We start from the raw sequence: 21,668 nt of genomic DNA, 5'->3' as shown, positions 1-21,668 counted from the left end.
ATAAAGGATTTTTTTTTGTGAATGCAAAAATAATAAAATACATGGGAAAAATGTTTTCAGAACCCAGTCAACTGGGAAAAGTAAGATTCCTTTTCGAACGGTTTCTCTTGTTGCGCAACACGCTATGGGGAAACTCCCATTTACTCTTAATACTGAAGCCTGATTCATTCGTTCATGTTCGTGTAGCTACATGAACTAATGGTGCTTCAACCCGCCAAAAGGTGTGGAGCCGACTGGGATATAAGTCGGCTCTGAGTGCCATTTCATCAGAATTTTTCTCCTTTTGCACGGAGATCATCTCCTTGCTGGACTCTGAAACAAAAAAGCAAGAAGCTGGAAGACACTCCTCTTCAGCGCCTTCTCCTCTGAGGATATCCAACAATCACAAAGAGCAAAAAGCTCTATTAATGCTTTTAAGGAGCATTAACACAGGATACGCAACCAACCTGGCTCTGCACGCTACTAAGGTCATTGCGCAGACAATCAGCGAGGTATTCCCAGCAGCCTGCGAAGCCCTCACTGTCTACAGCTCAGCTTTGGCTAAAATCAAAGCATGGTCTCCAACAGCACCCTCAGGTGGCTAAACACTTGTGGCATGCTGGGCCCGTCCTTCCCACTTGCGCGCCCAAGCAAATTAATGCTGTCATAGCGGACATACTCAAAAAGAAAAGGTACCGTGAATGTCAGTTCCCCGCCCCCATACAGTGACCTGCCACTTGAAAGACTCAGATCACTTGCCACCCGGCTCTATACCACAGAACAAAACTTTCACTGCCCAATTTACAACAAACAGCCCAGCACTTGCTTGAATGTCTTGCCCCCAATTGTCCTGCTTCCTCAGGTCAGCACATGGGTTAAGGAAGTCAGGTGCTTTGTCCTTTTGGTGGCCCCATTCTGAAGGAATCAGACATGGTTCCCTGAGTTGATTCAGCTCCTATCGGGGGCCCTTGGACAATACTATTGAGGATGGACCTCCTCTCTCATGCTGGCATGATTTGGCATAACCGGCCTGAGCTGTGGAGCCTTCATGTTTGGCCCTTCAAGAGGAGTCTTTACAGCTTCCTTCAAAAGTAACTTAACATTATTTTGGAGGCTAGGGCCCCGTCTACGAGATACCTTTATGCACTCTAATGATAAATCTTCTCTGACTGGTGTGCAGCATGGAATGAGGTGATAACTGCCACTATCAGTTGAATGATTCTGATGAAATGGCACTCAGAGCCAAATTATATAGCAGTGAGCTCCACACCTTTTGGCAGGCTGAAGTGCCATTGGTTCGTGCAGCTAGCCTACATGAACAAATTAAGCTTCAGTATTTAGAGTAAACAGGATTTTCCCTTGGCTTATTATGCAACACTCATTCCCTTATCTCAGGGAATTAAGTTTACATCAGTAACCGGAGCACTTTTGTTAATTCAGGAATTTTCCTCAGACCCCCTTGTCTGCTTGAGACCAAACTTAGAGAAACTTTTTCATCAAACGTTCAATCTACTGCTCAGCTGTTTTTTCCATGGTCAAGTTGTTGACTTGGATGCTTATGTCATCTGATGTGACCGCTCTGGGACCTACACTGTTTAACATTTACATTAATGAATTAGCGGTGCAGTTGGAACAGTCTACAGCCCCTGGACTCACTCTACAAGACAAAAACATCAAGCTTTTGCTGTTTGCAGATGATCTGGTGCGGCTGTCATCCACCCCAAAGGGACTAGGGCAGCACACGAACCTGCTGGAGAACTACTGCCAGAACTGGGCCCTGGCAGTAAACCTCAAAAAGACAAAGATTTTGGTCTTTCAGAAAAAGCCCAGATGCCAGGAACACGGAGACCAGTTCAGTTTAGGCAGCACCACCCTAGAACACATGATGCGGTACACTTACCTTGGCCTGATCTTCACTGCAACTGGAAGTTTCAGTTCAGCAGTGAATGCTCTCAAAGATAAAGCTCAAAGAGCTCTATACGCAATCAAGAATAAATTCCAAAATATTGAAATACCTCTTCCAATTTGGTGTAAAATCTTTGATAGTGTGATTCAGCCCATAGTGCTATATGGAAGTGAGGTTTGGGATCCACTCAGTGATCAGAGCTACACTAGATGGGACAGACATCCAAACAGAAAGCCCTACACACAGAATTTGCAAAAATACTACAAAGAAAAACACCCAATAACTCATGTAGGGCAGAATTAGGCTGATTCCCATTGATTATCAATATGCATAAGAGATCCCTCAAATTCTGGATGCATCTTAAATCAAGTCCCACAGAATAGCAACATTTTAAAGCAATACAAACCCAAGAACTGAACCTCTGAAAAGAGTCCACTCAGTCAGCTCTGAGACTTACTAACCCGACTAACTCTACTAACACTAACCCTTCTCAAACCAGCACTGCTTCTCATCCAAACATCAAAATCAATCAAATTATCAAACAATCTAAAAATACATATCTGGAACATTGGGATCAAGAAACTAAAACACTAAGTAAATTACAATTCTATCGGACTCTAAAATCAAATGAATTGGAAGATTATCTCCAGAGTGTCAGAGATGGATCCTGACCAAGTACAGGCTCAGTGAGCACAGTCTAGCCATCGAGACTGGCAAACACAGAGAGCTGGTTACCCAGAGAGCAAAGAGTGTGTGCTCACTGTCAGACAGGAGAGCCTGAGACAGAGACGCACTTCCTCCTTCACTGTCATACATATACGAAAAAAACCTCTACTTCAACAACTTAATAAAGAACTTTATACAGCCATTAGTGAAACAGAACAAACAAAGACACTATTAGGAGAGGGACAAACAGAAGCACTTGCTGTTAGATACGTTTGGATGTGTCACAGCCTGAGAGATAGCAGGTGAATGTGTGTGTGTGTGTGTGTGTGTGTGTGTGTGTGTGAGAGAGAGAGAGAGAGAGACAGCAGGTGAATGTGTGTTGTGTCTGACCACAGTGTGTTAACTTACTGTCCACCACAGTGATCCTAAGTATGTATGTGTTTTTCTATGCAAGTTAAAAACTGTGGTATCAAATGTCCACATGTTATAATTTGTTACAGTTTAATACTTCTAAGATGTTAAAATAGTTCATTCCATTACTGTGATTTTCATTTAATAATTATTATTATTATTTCAGATTTCAGATTTTTTTAAGGGATAAGACAAAATTAAATGAACATAAAAACCCTCTATTTAAAAATGTTGTACTATATATATTTATATATATATATATATATATATATATATATATACACACAGACACAAAGGTGCTTAAAACTGGTTTACAAATATAATTTTTAAAACAAGTCTTACGGATAAAAACTATTTTATTGTCTTTTGAGGGTGGTGCTCTCTTTTTCATTTGTGCAGTATCGCTGCCATAGACTGCGATAGGAAGTGACGTTCGGGCATGTGCTCCCCACTCTGGACCAATCAAGACGCTCGTAGTCATTCGTTCGCGGGAGTCAGCCAATTGCGTTGCGAGTCGTGGTGCAGTTGCAGTACTTGGAAACTTTAGCGCTGTCACAGCGTTCAGAAAAACGGGAAAAACGATCAGCTGTTCTGCGGTTGATGTAACTTTGGGACAGAAAGCAGTAGCGGGTGAGTTAAAACAGCAGTTTTTCTAATGTTTTACTTTATCTTATACCTGTTTAGATATGTTAGAGATTAATTATTTTGAAGCTTTGTTGCATGAATTAAGGATGAGGATAATGATTAACTCAGTTTCAAGCTGTCAAGTAACGTAACATGTCATAAATCAAAATAAATAAATTGGAAAAATATATTTTTTAGGAAAATTAAGCTCTTTTTCGTGACATTTCCACCTATTCTCATTACAGTGAAGCAAATAATAATAATACATTAGAATGATTTAGCACTTCTACATCATGGTACGATTTATTTTACTGCGTTTAATTAGTGCTGATTAAAAAAAATAAAAAAAAATCTTGTGATTTGTTTCATGACACAAAACCAACAAATGATCTGTAATCTCACTTCTTGTTTCCTGTTAACAGGTCTGATCACAGGCATGGCATCAGCTCAGTCAGTGTTCACAGTGGTTGTGAGCATTCTTTTCATTACAGAGCTGATTCTGGCCGAGAAAGACTACTACGAGATCCTGGGTGTACCTAAAGATGCATCTGACCGGCAGATCAAAAAAGCTTTCCATAAATTAGCCATGAGGTATCACCCTGATAAAAACAAAAGCCCTGACGCAGAGGCAAAGTTCAGAGAGATCGCCGAGGGTGAGTCAGCATTCCACGACAGGGGACATGCCTTTCTCACATTTTATGTGTTGATCAGTTGTTAAAGCTGTATATTTTTCATTCCCAGCATATGAAACATTATCAGATGACAATCGGAGAAAGGAGTACGATCAGATGAGGAGCAGTCCGTTCTCCAGAGAGAGTCCGAGAGGAGGCAGTGACCACTTCCATCAACATTTTAGCTTCAACTTCGATGATATATTCAGAGACTCAGACATGTTTGGAAACAATCCTCATTTGCATAATAAAAGACATTTCGAGAGCCCCTTTCAGGCCCACGAAGGAGCACGTCACAGGCACAGGAAGCACTTCCAGCACTCTTCCGGTGGTGGCCTATTTGATGATATGTTTGAGGATATGGAGAGGATGTTCTTCTTTAATGGACACCAGACTCAGACTAAGAGCAGGTTTCACGGTTCCAGCAGGCAGCACTGTAGGACTGTCACACAGCAGAGGGGGAACATTGTCACAACATACACCGACTGCTCTTGAGTTAATGTGCACACGGGAATGTCTTTTGGTTGTGTTGACTGAAACTGTAATTAATTTTGTTGTGCTTTTTTGTGTTTTGGATCAGTTCTGATGACCCCCTATAAAATCGTCTGCAAGAATCAAAAATTTTTTGGGCATAACATCCTCAGTTTAGGGATCATAAGTCTGACTTTATACAAAATTTACCTTCTATAACATTAATAATGTTATTAAAAGTAAACATTAACACTTATTGACTGTGAACACGATGACCTCATATGGCAAAAAAAATATGTTTTCAGATATATTTTAAATATATTTCAAAATGAAAATCATGTTATAGTTGACCATATTATATATTTTGAGTCTAAACTTATTTACTTATGTTGTTAAAAAAAATAAACATTTTGCATTTAATCAAAATGCATATTAAAATAATACATTTATTTTACTTGAAGTACATTTTGTACTACGGTTTGGCATTTTTAAGGTTTGAATTCATTTGAAAAATATACTTCCTTATGCCTGTAAATTTGGCCAAAACCAAAAAGAATATATAGTCAATATAGTGGGGTTAAAACACCACTTTAATTGTTGATTATTTATAATCTCTTATTTAGCTATCTTTTTATTTGTTATGAAGTCAAGATTTAGGGTCCTTAAAAGCATTTTTAGTTTTTAGGGTAAAGTGCTTCCACATTTGTTTACATCCGATGCCTTTAAAACACAAAATTGCAACAACTTTGCAACAACAAATTGCAATGGTTATTGCAAAAGGCTCATTTGTGATTTCAGCCTGTTTTAGTTTTTTTTGGAAGATTTAAGTGCCTTTGAAACAGTTTGAGACATAGGCCCACACGTGATCACTAGAAGACATTCAGAGTGGTTTAGAACTTAATAAAGGCTGAAAGTGTGTAAACGTTTGTTTTGCTTGATGTTGCACAGAGTCGAAAAAGATTTTTCGGTCATGTCCTTAGCAAGCATTTTACACAATTTGTATATCTTCCATCTCGACTAACATTACACCAAAGCAAGTGGCTCTTTTAAAGCGGAAGTCCCTTGCATATGCAATAATGATCAAGATCTGCTTGCTGTTGGGGGACACTGTTAGCTGTAGGGCTTACCTGAAAAAAAAAAAAAAAAAACACTGTATATGATCAAATGAAGTGCCTTGCTAAAAACCGCTTATGTTTTGTTTCAGCTTTGGTATCATGTTAAATTCCTATGTGAATGGAATGCTTCTATACACACTCCCTGTGGTTCTGTAAATATGAATATATTTATTTGGCTCTCCAAGGATTTGATCTATAGCAAGACACTTTTGTCAGTTAGTTTACTCTGAATACTTTTATTGCTGTGCCAATAAACAATTACCTCATGTTAAAGCTTTGCGTACAGTCAGAATGAAAAGCAATATTAATAACTACATACTGCTTATATTTTTGCTAGCGTTGAGCTTAATGGAAAGCTAAGAGTGTTCATGTTCTGTATTTTTCTGTTAGTGCATTGTGTTAAAACTGGTTTTAGTTTGACTATAATGTTAATGTAATGTAAAATACAAGCAAGCACATGCTTGGGAATGAAAAACATGGAACGTAACAGCTGATCCCCTCATAAACTAATAATGCTTCCTAAAGGTTTTTTTTTTTCATTTTGATGCTGACCATTTTGGAACCAAATTTTCATCAACATGAAGATGGTACATATTTAATATCACAGATTATTGTAGCTTTGTACACTTGTTGTGACCCCTCAACAATGCACAATTAAGGATGTGCCCAAAACCTGCATAAGGCAGTTTATGATTGTAGGTATGCATGAAATTAGACGTTTGCTTCTAAGATGCCCATCTACTGTAAATAGAACTGGAAAAATGCTAGGAGGAAAAAACTATTGTCAGACAACTGGGTGTGTTCAAATTATGGAATTATGATGGAAAAGTCTTATCAGACTATCATGTGCAAACTTTTTAAAATACAGCGTAACACATTTGTTTTGCAATTTGGTTTAAAGGTAAATAATTAAATAAATAAGCAAGCTGCTCTTAACACTTACATGAATATAATAATGGAACAAAAAGTGTTTAGCTTGTCTTAAGATTGAAAGGAATAAAACAAATTTGCTTTTGTAATCAAAACAAACAAGTAAATGAATGAATGTATGTTTTAGCTGCTTTTAAGGTTCGAAGTAATACAACTCATTCGCTTTTATAATTCAAAATTTTAGCTGCTCCTAAAGTTAAAAAGAATGCTACTAATTTAATCAAAGCAACAAAGGACATAAAAGCACAACTTGGTTAAGGTTTGGGCATGCTATTAGCCTCCTCTAATTGTATAGAAGACCACAAATGGTTTGCTATAAATCTCTGCTATTAAATATACAAAGTAAACAAGCCAGGCCTGACGAGAACAATTACAGCTGTATTGTTTTCTTACCCAGAATCAGTAAGCCATGTTAGAGGTCAACTGTATCAGACAGCTTAAGTGATCTGTTTACCTGTGCAGTCACTTCGGGAACTTATTTTGATTGAGTGCCAGTAAATAAAGAAGTTAAATAGGAGCTGTGTTGTGGTTATACTGGCCTTCCCTCATTGGGTTTGGTATTAATGGTCTTTTTGAATAGGGGTTGAAGAGAAGGGGAAGGAAAGCAGCTCTTTGTTTGAAAAGATAAAGCCCTTGCTACTGCTTCGCCAGAAAATGTAAATACTTTGGCAGGCGTGAAACGCATACATAAATTCATAAACCAGTGGGAAAATGTACACAAAGATTTTGAGAAAGATAGTGTGGAAGAAGTGAATCCAAAACAAGGCTTATTTAAAGGCCATGGATTTATATTTTAATGTAACATCAGAGTTAATCATTCATTCATTGTTTACTTATTTTATTGTTAAGTGCTCAGTTGTCCTTCTGTAAATTCAGATGCCAAACAGAAATGACTCACTGACACTATGTCACATTTCTACTGCTAAACAGTTTTTTTTAAATGATGAAGATTAAAGTGGCAATGTAATTACCTTGTGAGTTTTCATACACTTCAAGCCGTTTCCCACCTTTTATCATTCACAGCAGACAGGAAACTATTCCAAGGTTTGCCACAGATGTTCAAGAGCAGTTAAACCCTGTCAACAGAGCAAGAAAAAAGCTTTGAAACAATGTAAACAGGTATGTAGCTACAGTGTACAAATGTAGGGTTCATGAGAAAATCTCCCAGCAATGAAACTGAACTTTGCATTAAATTTATATTACATTTTTTACTGACCTCAAACTTGAGTGTGTGTGTTTGAAGTTTCATTGATATGTTTGGGGTCAGTAAGATTTATATGATTTGATTTGAATGAAATGTATACTTTTATTCACCAAGGATGCATTAAATTGGTCAAAAGTGACAGTAAAGACATTTCTAAAGTTTCTATTTCAAAGAAATGTTGTTCTTTTGAAATTTATATTCTTCAAAGAAGAAGAAAAAAGTGTTGAGGATTTCATAAAAAATTTATTATGCTACCCCCCCCCCCCCCGCATATTAGTAAAACTTCTGATGGTAAAATTTTTTTACAGATGTGTAAGACGTGACAGCTGTTTTCTTTAGTAGATGATTTATATATTTTCCATTTGAATTCATGGAAGTCTGACTGTAATTAATACCGTTCAACTTAAACCATGTATTGTTGTAGGTCCTAATAAAGCATTAAAAGTTACCCACTAAAGCCCATTTGGTGATTGACAAGTACATTATTTTCATTTTAGACATGCATATGTTCATTCACTGTACTGAAGAGATTATCTGGTTTTGGTGAGGTTTGGAGCACTATTTGGGGGTATTCATTATATTATGATATCAAAGACACATATGTGTACAGATACAGCAAATATAACAGCATATGACGATGTAAATGAGAGGAGAAATCATTTGCCATTTTGCCAGTATAACTTTTTAATTATTGTAAGAGAGATTGGTTGTTGACACAGTTTGGGGCCATACATTTTCACCCAAAAATGCACATTTCAAGCATATTGACTAGTTGCCAGAACACAGCGGTAATCTCAGTAAACTGAAGTGCTGAGGTCTCATAAAATTGACCTGGTTCTTTTCTCAGTAAACTTCTTTATTTTAATTCTCTGCACACCTGAAAGGGGAACTACAGGAGCCAGTCAGTTGATATTTAAAACTTGTGTCATGAGAAGGTGACATGAATTAACTGCTGTAGAACTTAGAACAACACATGGCAAAAAGGAATAAAACACATTAAAATGGAACAGGATTTGGATGATATGCCTTCTGCTTGACAGATACACAAAGTTTGTACACAAGATTTTCATCTTTCAAGTTTATCTTATCTACACATCACTAATGCATGTAGAATAGAAAAAAAAAAAGATTATCTTGAACATGATGCGTGTTTCTTCTAGGCTTGTTTTGTAAGTAATGAAAGTTTGTGCAAATTCTTATCCACACTCCCAAAATCTGGCAAAAATAAATAAAACAGTTTAATTGGTGTCAATTTTTTTAAAGATATGCATGAAAAGAACGTGAAAATCCATATGAAAAATTCTGTGATTAAACAAATATGAAACAAAAATGTTGTTTTCGGTCACACTTGTGGCCCACCTCAAATGCAATTTCCTAGCCATCTACAGATTTTCTCTTGCTGTGATTACCAGAGCAGTTGTTGTTTGGGGCTTTTTTTTTACAGGACCAATAAACTAAAGTGCCGTTGACAGCTTCTGACCAGAAATGCAAATATTTTTACAAAGGAGAAAGAATCCTGGATAAACCAGTGCATAATCTCTCTCTCTCTCTATCTTTTTTTTTCATGGATGGAGATATGGAGATTATAAAATAGAGGGACTATGAGTCCTACCTGGTCATCATTTCCAAAAAGAGAAGTAGAGTATCATTGACTGCTCCATGTTATGTTGACGTGGCACATTTAAATGGACCCATGTATATAACAGGCCACATTGCTTAGTTGGACAGTAAAACAGTAGACCTTCCACAATATATCTGTCCACATATAATCACTGAGACATAGAGGCCATTTGGAGCTGAACATAGTTGAGCTCTCCATAGATGCAGAGTTAGGTTTTCCAAGCCAGAATGGTGAGTTTTTTGACTCAAGCGTGTATCAGTCTTCTTATACATTGTTCTGTGTAATATTATTTGCTTGATTATTTGAAACTTGATGAGCCATTCACTGTTTTAAAAACTTATATTGTATTGTTTTGTAATGTATTGTTCTATTCTATTCTATTTTTAAATCATTTATTTTATATGTGGTTTATTTAACTCTTTATTTATTAGAGACCACAGGCACATTTAACAAGCACATTCTGCATTTATAAGAATTTGATGAGAAACAAGACAGAATCCTAATACAGTCGTTATTTAATAAATGTGTGCGCAATTCTGAATTAGGTTTTTGTCTTTTGTTTTTACAGGGATCTCTTGAAAATGACATAAATCAAGATTTTCAGGATGCCATAGATGTAATTCAGCATCACTCGCAGATGCAATATTATGACACAGGTACATATCATTAAGTATTATATATACCATAAAATATAACATTAATAAAATGTAGTAAAAAAAAAAAAAGATATATATATATATATATATATATATATATATATATATATATATATATATATACATACATATATACATATATACATATATATATATATATATTATTACATTATTATTATCATCATTTTTGTTGTCTCTGTCAGAAAACAAATACTATGAGAATTTGGAAAGTCAACAGTCCTCTGTAAGACACGCTATCTCATACTATCAGTTCACACCTCATTTTGAGCCTCCAGGACCGATGTACGACTGGAACGAATCCTCAGTAGGTTTACAAGCCATTTTTATTTGTCACTTGAATTGTTTCAACTGTTAAATTGCAATACTTTTGCTCATGTTTTGGGACTAGCTAAGCTTCTCTCTGTATCTGCAGTCATGGTCTCACATTGTGCCAGATGTGTCTCTGGGGCCATTGTGTTCCGCTGAGCCTTCAGTGTTTTATTCAAATTTAACACAGCGCCATGGAAAAGGTACGACATTATTCGTTTTCTGTATGATTGAAAATGTAATAGTTCAATATGTGGGAAAGTATGTGCTGATGTTAAAAAGGAAGTTCGGATTTTTCTCTCTAATTCCATATAGCAATAACAGTAAACTCACTTAAGTGCAAGTTTCAGAAATAATGACCTTATTAATAAAAGCAGACATTAACATACTCATGCGTTTCCTAAAACTGACTGCACAGCATTTTCATGGTTCGAAATGTTCAACAAAGTTGAGTTCTTCATAATACAGAAGTGCTGAATGCATTGTGTATTCCTCTTCCTCATTAGGTCGTAAGAAGTTACGCTTATATGAATATCTGCATGAGGCCCTTCACGACGACAACATGGGCGACTCCATTCAGTGGATGGACCGAGGGAGTGGCATCTTCCATTTCATCTCAAAAAATAAAGAGAAACTGGCTGAATGCTGGGGTCAACGCAAGGGCAACCGCAAGACCATGACCTACCAGAAAATGGCACGCGCTCTCCGCAACTACAGCCGTACGGGTGAGATTGTGAAAGTGCGTCGCAAGCTCACCTATCAGTTTAACCCAGCTATACTGCAGCGACTGAGCTCACTGTCAGGCTACAGCTCAGGCCCTTCTTCCAGAGACATGGCCCTTCAAATGCAAGGCTCTGCTGATCACGTCTACTACAGCACTCCTCTACAGGACTGTCATTACTGGTGCGGCCAATACTCTCACCAGTGTGAGTACGATCTTGCTACTGTACTGACAACGCATGAGGACACTAAAATAGGCGTTTCAGCTCAGTGAACTGGCAAAAAGAGCCAATCCCCGTCTTTCCATGAATTATAAATGTTCAGTCTTTCACAAGGCAGATTCTTTGAAATAAACCTAAAAATTTACTAAAATGCATACAGAGCATTAGAAACAAGTGGATGCATGTAAACAGGATGTTATACTGCTAAAAAGATTGAAATCAGTAAGATTATTATTATTATTATTATTATTTGTAGGAAATTTATACTTATTAGCAAGGATGCATTTAAATTAATCATTAAAACAGAAAACAGTTATTTTAAATTGTAATAATATTTTACAATATTACTTTTTTTTTTACAATATTATATTTATTTTCATCAAATAAATAAAACCTTGATAATGACTTAAAAGAATCATTAAAAAATTGGACCCCAAACTTTTTAACCAAAGTGTATATGTATAGTGGCCTTAAAAAGTATCTGGCTACTAAAAATGTATGAATATCTTTGCATTATGTAAACAAATATCAAACCAAAGGTCATTTCTTATAAAGCATGGCATAGAAAGCACTTTTTTAACATTTGACAAAAATGTTTTTAAGGTTTTACAAAATGGTTCAGGTAATAAATATTTGGATATTTTGTATGCAATTAAACAATGTCAATACATCAGTACACAAGTGTCTTAAAGTATCACCATACTTTTGTTGACCGCTCTTTATCTACTGTTTGTCTGTCTGTCTGTATATTTATATCCAACTTGTAACATACAATCTTTTTTTTTTCTGCGGTCAAATAAAGTTTCCAGTCTTGAAAATCCCATTGAATATGTTTGTTAAACTTCTTAGTAAAACATGTGCGCTTGACGCCACTATATAAATGTTTGCGCTGATTTATTTGCAAATGCATTGGGCCACGCTTATCTAATTTCACAGAGAGAAGACTGTTCGTGACTGCTTTTATGTGTCATATTACAAACCGATCTCAAATCACCTTCCTCTTTGTAAGATAGCAATCAAACACTAATGTAGTGCTGCTGTATCACTTTCAAATTGGACAATAAACACTGGTCTCATAACAACTGAGCTCTTTTAAACTTTATGATTGAAGTTTTAAACATTGCATTTCTCTCATCTATGTTGCTTTTCATATTTTTGAAACCCATGATGGTTCTTGACCATGGATGTGTTTTTGTGTGGAGCCTGCATGTTAGATGGCAGTGGTTGTTATCTCTGAGAGTAAAGAGGATGTGGTTACTGGTTCCATAAAGGTGGACGCTAGAGATGTGTGTTAGACCGAGATCAGGGTGTGTATGTTTGGGCCGACAGAAACTGCGGTTTGGGGTCAAAAAATGGCTGGTCATTTGATCATTTGAGAAAGGCCTGTTCACTCCCACAGCCCCTTGCTATTGATAAAAACGGGTCTGCACCGTTTCGACGAGACAGTGTTTTGTGTGTAAAACACACTAATAGTTACCAATCAGTCTTTTCTTAAAATATTGGTTATTCATTATCATACAACGACACTTGACGGCAATACAGTGAGGATCACTCCATAACATGGTAAGAAATGATATGTTTGTTATGTAGTTTTTATTTAACAATGGCCCAACAACATATCTGGATAATTTCAAATGTATCAGTGTCATTATATTAGAGCAAACCAAATAATTTTTAAGTGGCCACTGTTGTGTACGAGTTAAAAATAGCTATTTCTACTTACCAGAACAGTCCGGAAGAATATCAGACCGATTTGGAGGTGATTCTGGAATTTCTTGAGGAGCATTACAGACAGGAATCTCGAAGAAAAGCCCTGTGGAACAGTAAGAAGGAAGCTTATAAGGATAGAAAGTTTTGTCGATTATTTTTTTAATGATTTTTTTCTACTTCCAAATGCGCTAATTTACTAGCAATGTCTGAGTAAATCCCCCAATGCACCTTTGTGTTTTTTCAAAACTGCAATTTTATTTCTTCTGTGGAACACTAAAGAACACATTCTGAAGATTTTTGTCTGTGCAATGATGTCAACCGTTGTGAAAAAGAAGTGTGCTTCATTGTATTGAATGTGCACTTGAATTGTGCATACTACAATTAATACATTTGAAATGTATTCAATTGCAACTTTATAGAAATGACATTTAATAGAAATGACATTAAACTATACTTTAGCTGGTCATAAATGCTTGTCAGTGCATTTGTCAGCACACTTTTAAGAAACCATAGAGGTAATTATGAAATTATTTTATTAATTAACCAAGATGTACTTAAGTGGGTCCAAAAAAATCACTGTAATGGTACATTTTAAATTAATTTATATTAAAATACAGTTTAATGTAAATGCATTAAGTGTCAAAAAATACTTTCAGCTCACACTTAAGTATATTCCTTTAGTATATTATTATTAATCAGTACTTGCTACTAACTCTTTTTGTAATGCATTGGAAGTGAGGGACCACTCTGTCGTGCGAACCAGTGAAGATGTGGACATATCTGGAAAGAATCTTCCTGCCGCAGAACATTTCAGCAATGCACTAGAACAAGAAAAGTCCCAGCTGCAGCCTCCTGCACCTGCAGCTCAGCAGGTACACCATTCAGTTCAACACTTTGTGTCATTTTGCACTCAATCTTTTTGATTTTAAAACCTAGTTCTTCTGTCAAATGAATAGGTCATGGGATCTCTGGCCAAAGCAAACGGATCTGACTCATATAAGGACAGCAGGATGAATTGCAACAGCAATGCCATAACTGATCAGTCACCGGTCCTTCACAATGCACCCGACGGGCAAGTGTTAAATGCCCCAAATGGACCAGAGAGACCTTTAATTCTGAATACAACAGCTGAAAAGCGTGCTGAATCATTGCCCAGCATTACACCTGCAGAAAAAGGTCAGTTCTGCTTTTGTGGTTTATTTTGATGCTATCTCGAAGGTGAGGAATAACCTAGAGGAACTGCTGCACGGGAGCGGCCTGTCCTACCCATAACTGCCAAACAGAATCTCAGTTCTCCCTCATTTTCTCGGGTCTTGTGCACCATTGATGTTTTAGAGATGCTTATCTTAATTATGCCAATCATAATAGAAGCACGTTTTATGGGAAATAGTTTCCATAGGCCTTTGCCGCACAAATGCACACACATAAACGTTGTTTGACCGCAGTCGTCTCTATAATTTCAGGGAAAAAGCTACGTCTTTTCCACTTCCTGTTCGAGATGCTGGAGGACCCAGGCATGGGCCACTGTGTGTCCTGGGTGTCGGCTTCAGGAGGTGTCTTCCAATTTTCTGCTAGGCGCAAGGAGCGCGTGGCAGAGCTATGGGGCCAAAGGAAGGGCAACCGAATGCCCATGACCTACCAAAAAATGTCCCGTGCCCTGCGAAATTATACTCACTCAGGGGAGATCATTAAAGTGAAAAAGAAACTGACTTATCAGTTTAGCGTTGCTACCCTCTCTACTTTACAGAGCCAACATGGTATAAATAAAGCAGCATGTGGGTCGAAATGAAAGCTCAGTGATTGTCTTCAGTATGTTTGGGCCATTATTTGTTACTTTTATGATATCTTAGCTGCCTTGGTTACAGGAGGAGGGTAAAACTAGTGTCTATTTTCTCTTGCTCGACGAAGGTGATGAACTGTGTTGTTTTGAACAGCAGACTCTTATGGAGATGATTTACTTTTTGCTGTTCTTAGCATATCTTGATGCATTTAAAAAAGTATGTCTTTTGTTGCCATGTTTTATAAATAAAACACAATGTGTACGTTTGTCATATACTGTATAGTTATCCTTTTTCATTATATTTTCCTTTATCAGTTTTTCAGCTGGAACTAAAAAAGAACTAAAACAAATAAAAAGTGACTAAACATCGCCTTCCTGCACTACTCATTTGTTCCCAGTAGGTGGCAAAGCTGCTACTTGGTTTTTATTTTGATTGTTGCTCACTACAGCTGCGTGATTTTTCCTTGTTTGTTTGTTTTTTTCTGAACAGCAACTTTATTATTTAATAATTGTTCATTCTGGACGGTAGCTTACTTAATGGCAAAACAGCAAAAAGCTGATGTTAAACATTACAAATTAGCAAAAATGATTTCTAAGCATCTTTTCTCTATATACAGTATATAGCTTTTATTTTTATATTTTAAGTTTTAATTTTAGTTTGTGTTTTTGCCATTTTTATTAGTCTATTTAGCTTTAAATTATATTTATTTAAGTTTCATTAATTTTAGTACTTCAACTTAAACTTGTTTTATTTCATCTAATATTTATATTTTTTTCAACCCAATTTCTATGAAATAAAATGATTTGAATAGTTGATTTTAGTTTTACTCACAAAAAAGTATTTGGACACCTGTGTAACAGTTAAAAATTGATGAATGTCAATGAATGACAAAATCTCAAACCAAATGGCACCTGCAAAGAAATAGTGCTTTTCTTAGAAATAGCTTCACGTTTCTAATTCATTTTTGCAATTAGCTCATTTTTAGTGAATACATAGAGCCAAACATTTTGAGCATGATCTATCATTTTAGCATTTAAAACCCAACCATCCTTTTTGTGAAATGCTAAATGTGCTTCTGCTGTCTATCTTTACAATAAATGCCACTTGTATTGAGATTTTGTTACATGCTGCATTAAAATGCATTCATTTTTAAGCATGCATGGCTTAAGTGTTCAAATGGTTTTTAGAGCCACTTTAAGCAGCTGTTGAGGTCGATCTCTTCACTGGCATCATTGTGGATACTGAAGTTGGACTCAAGAGCAATCAACAACACTTTGCTAAAAGACAGATTCTTGACTGACTGGCCACAGGGTACTCCTCACACATGGTAAGAGCTGAATCCTCATGGGGATTTAACCACCAGTCTGGTCCAAATGGTTTTGTGTGTACTTTGTGGCAGGCCCACATGATACTTTCCCTGCACCCTGCCTTCAGAGCTGGTCCACAACCGATAAAGGCCAAAAATCATGCTTGAAAGGATAGTTCACAGAAAAAATGTCCCTCCCATCATTAGAGTATTGGAACAGTTGCCACTCCAAAACAAAACAAAAAAATTGAGAATGAGAATGAATTTTATTCTTATCTGATTATGAAATATAATGTATTTTATGAATTGCATGGATCTGGACAAAAAATGTGCATCATCTCATTGACCTTTATGTTAGTTTCAAACAGCTTTATTTAAAATCTTTCTTGTTAAGATATATGTTGTTTCTGGAAACACAAAAAGATCATAAGTTACATGTAATTACTTGCTAAAACTATTAAAGCTTTGGGGCTTCACTGTGTAAATTGCTGTTACTCTACAGAGCCTGATTTATAATGAGAATTAAAGCATTAACAGGATAATTAGAGTCTTGACAATGGCAACAATCCCACGGTTCCAATGTCTTTACATGTTAGTTATGTCAAATGTCAGAGTTCAGGTTATTCAGATCACCGCCCCTGGCCCTCTTCCACATGGCGACATCAAAATGATCTCTGGCACTCGGCTGAAAGATGAGTGAATGTTTCCTTTTTTTCTCACTAAGCCCTAAATATAATATAATATAATATAATATAATATAATATAATATAATATAATATAATATAATATAATATAATATAATATAATATAATATAATATAATATAATATAATATAATATAATATAATATAATATAATATAATATGTGTGTGTATTTTTTATTTAATTTGATTATAATTTTAATTTTATGTATTTATTGTATACATATTTTTTTTTTACCTTTTATTCTTTATAAGCTATAGAAATATATACATTTTTGATTGTATACATTTCTATACATTTTTGTGTTATTACATTTTATTATTATTACATAATATTTATTATTTGTTATATTATTACATTTTTATTAATTCTAAAATATATAAATTGTACATTTTACAAATATTTACCTATACGTTTTTATATTTTATTACATTTTATTAATATATTTGATTATTATATTATATTTTTTATCAATTATGAAAGATAAGCACATGTATATTTTTACATTTTGATTGAAGGTTTGAGCATTCAGTATTAATATAACCTGCCGAAGACTTTGTGAGATATTCAATGCAATGATACCTTGTCAACAGAAATACATTCTTCTTTTTTCTGCAATGCAACGTTATCCAAAGCCCCTCTCGCTGTCTGACTCCAGCTGGTGGGGAGACAGGGCCACATCTAATCCCCAGGACTTTGGGAGAGAAGGGGAGGGAGGTGTTAGGGATGGTTTTGGGCTCTATTATCAAACAGAGCGAGGAGTGGCTAGGATGAGTGCTATATAAACCCCATTTATTCATTACCCCAGATCTGTGGCGTTCTCCTTCACGTTCCTGCGTTGCCCCTCGTCTTCACTGAGTTCCAAACTCTCTGGTGCAGCTTCCTCACCTCCGTTTCTTCATCATAACACCCCTTGGCTAAAGGACACCCCTGCCCCACTCACTGGGCAGCCCAGACTCTTCACTGAACCCCTTCAACTGGTGCCTTGCCCACCGGAGACATGCCTGAGCCTACACAGAAAGGTGAGAACAAATTCTGTCCATCATTATGCCACAGATTACATAGTCTAATGGGAAATCTGTTGATCAAGGAACGAAAGGTAGGAGAAATGTTATAGTATGGCAAACAAGACATACAACAAGATTTATAGTGATGCCACCTCAACATTACTAACAAACTTGCTTATAACAAATTAGCAGCCCGAACTAACAAGGACTTCAGTTTTTTTTTTTTTACTGCATATGGCAAACATACACCATATACAATACTGCATTGTAGCGAGAAAGCAAAAAATGCAAAAAACAATTGTGTATTTGAGTTGCATGAGATTAAATGAACAGTGCATAGTCTATAAAGTCCTGCAAAACATAACGTACTGTATAACATATAGTTCAAGGTGCTTGGTAGAAGCATAAGCAGGTGAAGAAGTTTTCATCAGAATGACTAAATGACTCAAGCAGACATAAAAAGCTCAGGGATGATCAGGAACTCTGGGAGCGACTTTGGAATTCACATTGTGCTGGATGATGAGGTGATCCAAGCAACTTTATAAAAATAAACTATTGTCATGACCATTGCTATGATGGATGACACATAGTCAAGGTGATTAGGAGTGCAGAGTCAGATGAGGTATACAGGATTCTGGGTATGGAATGGTGCTGAGTTTCATAGAGCTCAGCTTTACTGTGGTGCCAAAGGCATTTCTGATGGATGATGCAACGCTGATGGCCCATTAGCGATGCTACGCATTCAGATGATTACATATTTCAGGGGTGATGATAAAGAGATCAGCTTCCACTGCCTAATGAATGGACGGTGAAGTATGAGGATGCTGCACAGTGTGTGCTCTTGTACTTGTGACTTTCATTGCATCATTACTATTATTAAATGGAAAAGTCTGGCTTTCATTTATTGGATGGTATAAGAAGGCAGATCTCTCAGATGCATGAGCACAACAGCACTTATGCTATGAGATTTAATCACATGTGACAAGCACCTGTGACATTAAAATGTTATTTTTGGGAAGGCTGTGGCTTTCTTTTGAGGATGACTCATATTTCAATATCACTAAACATATCCACACTGGATGGGATCCGTCCACCTCTGGACAATTAGGATCATGAAGCAGAATTTAGGAGATTTGGGAGATTGATGTTATGGAAGCTATTTTGATGATGCTCACAAACATTGGTAATGAAAATAATGATCCATTTTGGTACATCCATCCATTTTGTGCCCATCACCCGTTGATCGTAATGAATTTTTGTGGGTTTAAATGAAAAGATTTTGGAGAAGATGCTAATGGTGACCGAAATTATCTTTCCATCAAGAAAACATACATTAAATATTTGTATTAATCAGTATTTTTGTCTTATTTTCATCTAAATATCCTTAAAGGGTTAGTTCACTTAAAAATAATAATTCTGTCATCATTTACTCACTCTCATGTCATTGCAAATCCATATTTAATAAATCCGTCTTTCTTCTGCAGAACACAAGAGAAGAAATTTGAGCAATATTGGTAACTAAACGGTTTTGGTGGACTGTATGGGCAAAACAGTAAATAAATACTCAAAATATCTTCTTTTATGTTACAGAATTTTCATTTTAGGTGAAATACCACAAAAAAAAAAAAAATTCACCTAAAAAAAATAGAATAAGACAAATTAATGCATTTTTCGTTAATTCTAAAAATTTTAAGCATAAATCTAATCAAATTCACAAAAGATTAATGTTTAAAAATAATAACAATTGGTCAACATGGTAAGGAAAAAAAAATTGCTTCTCAGGTATACCTTGTTTAAATGGTTTTAGTTCTTTCTTGATATTTTTATCAGAAAACAAGACCAAAATTGTGATTAAGAAAATGATTTTGCATGATGGATTCCATTAATAACCTCAAGAGACAGAGTATTAGACTTTGTGACCATGCCTGTTTGAAAAAAATAGAAAGAAAAAAAAAGATTAGATGTTCTCATTAATTTGAGGGAACAGCTGATGGGGGGAGGGGCAGGTGGAGTTGCTGTGGAGTGTCGTCTCCAAGCTTTAAAAGGCTGGATGAGGGGATGAACGGGGCTGGAACCCCAGGGAACTGGATTCCAGACCCCTGGAATAGTTCAGAATGAGTAGACTTTTAATCCCCATTGCTCTCGCGCTCTTCTCTGTGTTATTCCTATCTTTCACCCAGTGACTTTATGTCTCTATCATGCTGAGAATCCTGAGCTCATGTTTGTCTGAACTTTGATCTCTGTGATAAATAATATCAAAGGATGGAGGTTATGGCCTATATCCACACAGACCAACATCACAAATAGCATCCCACAGGAAAACAACAATTGAAGGAAACACTACAACTTTTGGTGTATCAGGTCAGTGAAAGTTTATTTCTGGAGCCGTATCAGGATAATTCGCTGGCCTTTGACTACTGACCTACAGATAAGGTCAAATGTGAACGAATCCGCATGTCAAAACCACCCTACATTGTGTTTATCCAGGGCCCAAAATTAACTTTTCACCAGCTAGATTTTGCTCCATTCACACACCATTATAAAGAAATATATAAACATTTCTTTGCAGTCATGAATTATGCATTCTTTTATATTAAAATAGAGTTAGATATAATAATAATGCATCAATACATATATAATATTATGTGTGTGTGTGTATGTATGTGTGTATATATATATATATATATATACATACATACATACATACATACATACATGCATACATACATACACACACACACACACACACACACACACACACACACACACACACACACACACACACACACACACACACACACACACACACACACACACACACACACACACACACACACACAAACACACGTTTTATTCATTTATTTTTATTTTGTTTTATTTTGGCATAAATATGTCAGCTCCTTTATGTCAGATCCACTCATAAATCAGCTTCAAGGGAATCAAAATATATTCAAGCTGTCATCTGCTCTCTGATGCCTTAAAATAATACACTTTTTTTAATGAATCTTTTTCCGTCTGTGCTGTTCGTTACAATAAAAAGTTAGCTGCTGTGCATTAGCTTGTCAGACAAAAAGCATGTAACTGAACATGTTTTTTAATAAATGAGATTTGAATTCTATCTACATTAAGCTGGAGGGCTGGCTATAACAACCGTTTGTGTGTAGGGGGTTAACATGAGCCTGTCTGTCCTCATGGAAGCTGTAGGGACAGCTGAACATACCTGCATTCTGTTGTGCTGCACTGCGATGGTAAAACAATACCTTTCAGAATTGTCGTTATTGCTGGCTGAGTCAGGGATCTCGAAACGGGCAGAATGCCACACCAGCCAGCTCAACGGTGACATTAATGGCTCTTTAATGGGTGGAAGGACCCACATCATTGCCAAATCTGAGCAGAGAGGTCCAAAAAACATGATCAGTGGGGTGACATCATGCACAAGACAAAAAAAAAGAGAGAGATAAAAAAAGATTAGGTTTCTCAAAAGACTAATTCATATGTAAAAACATATTAAATAAAATGAATATTATTATTAAGTGCATTGATATAGTGCTCTTCTCACAGCATGCTCAAAAGAAAAAGAGATAAAAATATTATGGGTCTGAGAAGGCTACTTCACATGAAAAAAGAGCTTGATTTATAAT

At 36.1% G+C, this 21,668-nt stretch overlaps 3 protein-coding genes and 1 long non-coding RNA gene across 5 annotated transcripts; 3 read left to right on the top strand and 1 right to left on the bottom strand.

Moving 5' to 3' along the window:
* Nucleotides 1–1,470: 1,470 nt before the first annotated feature.
* LOC132098955 (uncharacterized) lies at nt 1,471–21,427 on the bottom strand. 2 transcript variants are annotated; one of them, XR_009422999.1, is made up of 4 exons: nt 21,248–21,427; nt 13,246–13,335; nt 7,745–7,849; nt 1,471–1,558 (listed from the first exon to the last, which is right to left on the bottom strand). It is a non-coding gene; the product is annotated as an uncharacterized LOC132098955 (long non-coding RNA). The 2 variants fall into 2 exon arrangements; XR_009422998.1 differs by having other exon boundaries at nt 21,288–21,427.
* On the top strand, nt 3,457–5,467 carry LOC132098381 (dnaJ homolog subfamily B member 9-like). Its single transcript, XM_059504511.1, has 3 exons — nt 3,457–3,592; nt 4,009–4,239; nt 4,328–5,467. Exons 2-3 carry the CDS (start codon nt 4,023–4,025, stop codon nt 4,750–4,752), a joined length of 642 nt encoding a protein of 213 aa, XP_059360494.1. The 5' UTR covers nt 3,457–3,592; nt 4,009–4,022; the 3' UTR covers nt 4,753–5,467.
* On the top strand, nt 9,688–11,631 carry LOC132098380 (transcription factor Spi-C-like). Its single transcript, XM_059504510.1, has 5 exons — nt 9,688–9,828; nt 10,167–10,254; nt 10,458–10,579; nt 10,688–10,784; nt 11,088–11,631. Exons 1-5 carry the CDS (start codon nt 9,826–9,828, stop codon nt 11,573–11,575), a joined length of 798 nt encoding a protein of 265 aa, XP_059360493.1. The 5' UTR covers nt 9,688–9,825; the 3' UTR covers nt 11,576–11,631.
* LOC132098953 (transcription factor Spi-B-like) lies at nt 12,922–15,356 on the top strand. Its single transcript, XM_059505274.1, has 5 exons — nt 12,922–13,085; nt 13,249–13,345; nt 13,968–14,104; nt 14,189–14,408; nt 14,696–15,356. Exons 1-5 carry the CDS (start codon nt 13,083–13,085, stop codon nt 15,019–15,021), a joined length of 783 nt encoding a protein of 260 aa, XP_059361257.1. The 5' UTR covers nt 12,922–13,082; the 3' UTR covers nt 15,022–15,356.
* Nucleotides 21,428–21,668: the final 241 nt, after the last annotated feature.

The sequence above is a fragment of the Carassius carassius genome, chromosome 22 (assembly GCF_963082965.1).
Source record: "Carassius carassius chromosome 22, fCarCar2.1, whole genome shotgun sequence".
Classification (NCBI taxonomy): domain Eukaryota; kingdom Metazoa; phylum Chordata; class Actinopteri; order Cypriniformes; family Cyprinidae; genus Carassius; species Carassius carassius.
Note: the sequence above shows the minus strand (reverse complement) of the source record. Positions and strands in the feature narration are given on the sequence as shown.

What these genes read in the sequence shown, in the direction of transcription:
- LOC132098381 (XM_059504511.1), top strand. Translation starts at nt 4,023, where the DNA reads ATGGCATCAGCTCAGTCAGTGTTCACAGTGGTTGTGAGCATTCTTTTC. An exon ending in GTTCAGAGAGATCGCCGAGG is followed by an intron (nt 4,240 to 4,327) that starts GTGAGTCAGCAT and finishes TTTCATTCCCAG; the next exon opens with CATATGAAACATTATCAGAT.
- LOC132098380 (XM_059504510.1), top strand. An exon ending in GATGCAATATTATGACACAG is followed by an intron (nt 10,255 to 10,457) that starts GTACATATCATT and finishes TGTCTCTGTCAG; the next exon opens with AAAACAAATACTATGAGAAT. An exon ending in AACACAGCGCCATGGAAAAG is followed by an intron (nt 10,785 to 11,087) that starts GTACGACATTAT and finishes CTTCCTCATTAG; the next exon opens with GTCGTAAGAAGTTACGCTTA.
- LOC132098953 (XM_059505274.1), top strand. An exon ending in AAGAAAAGCCCTGTGGAACA is followed by an intron (nt 13,346 to 13,967) that starts GTAAGAAGGAAG and finishes ATGCATTGGAAG; the next exon opens with TGAGGGACCACTCTGTCGTG. An exon ending in CATTACACCTGCAGAAAAAG is followed by an intron (nt 14,409 to 14,695) that starts GTCAGTTCTGCT and finishes CTATAATTTCAG; the next exon opens with GGAAAAAGCTACGTCTTTTC.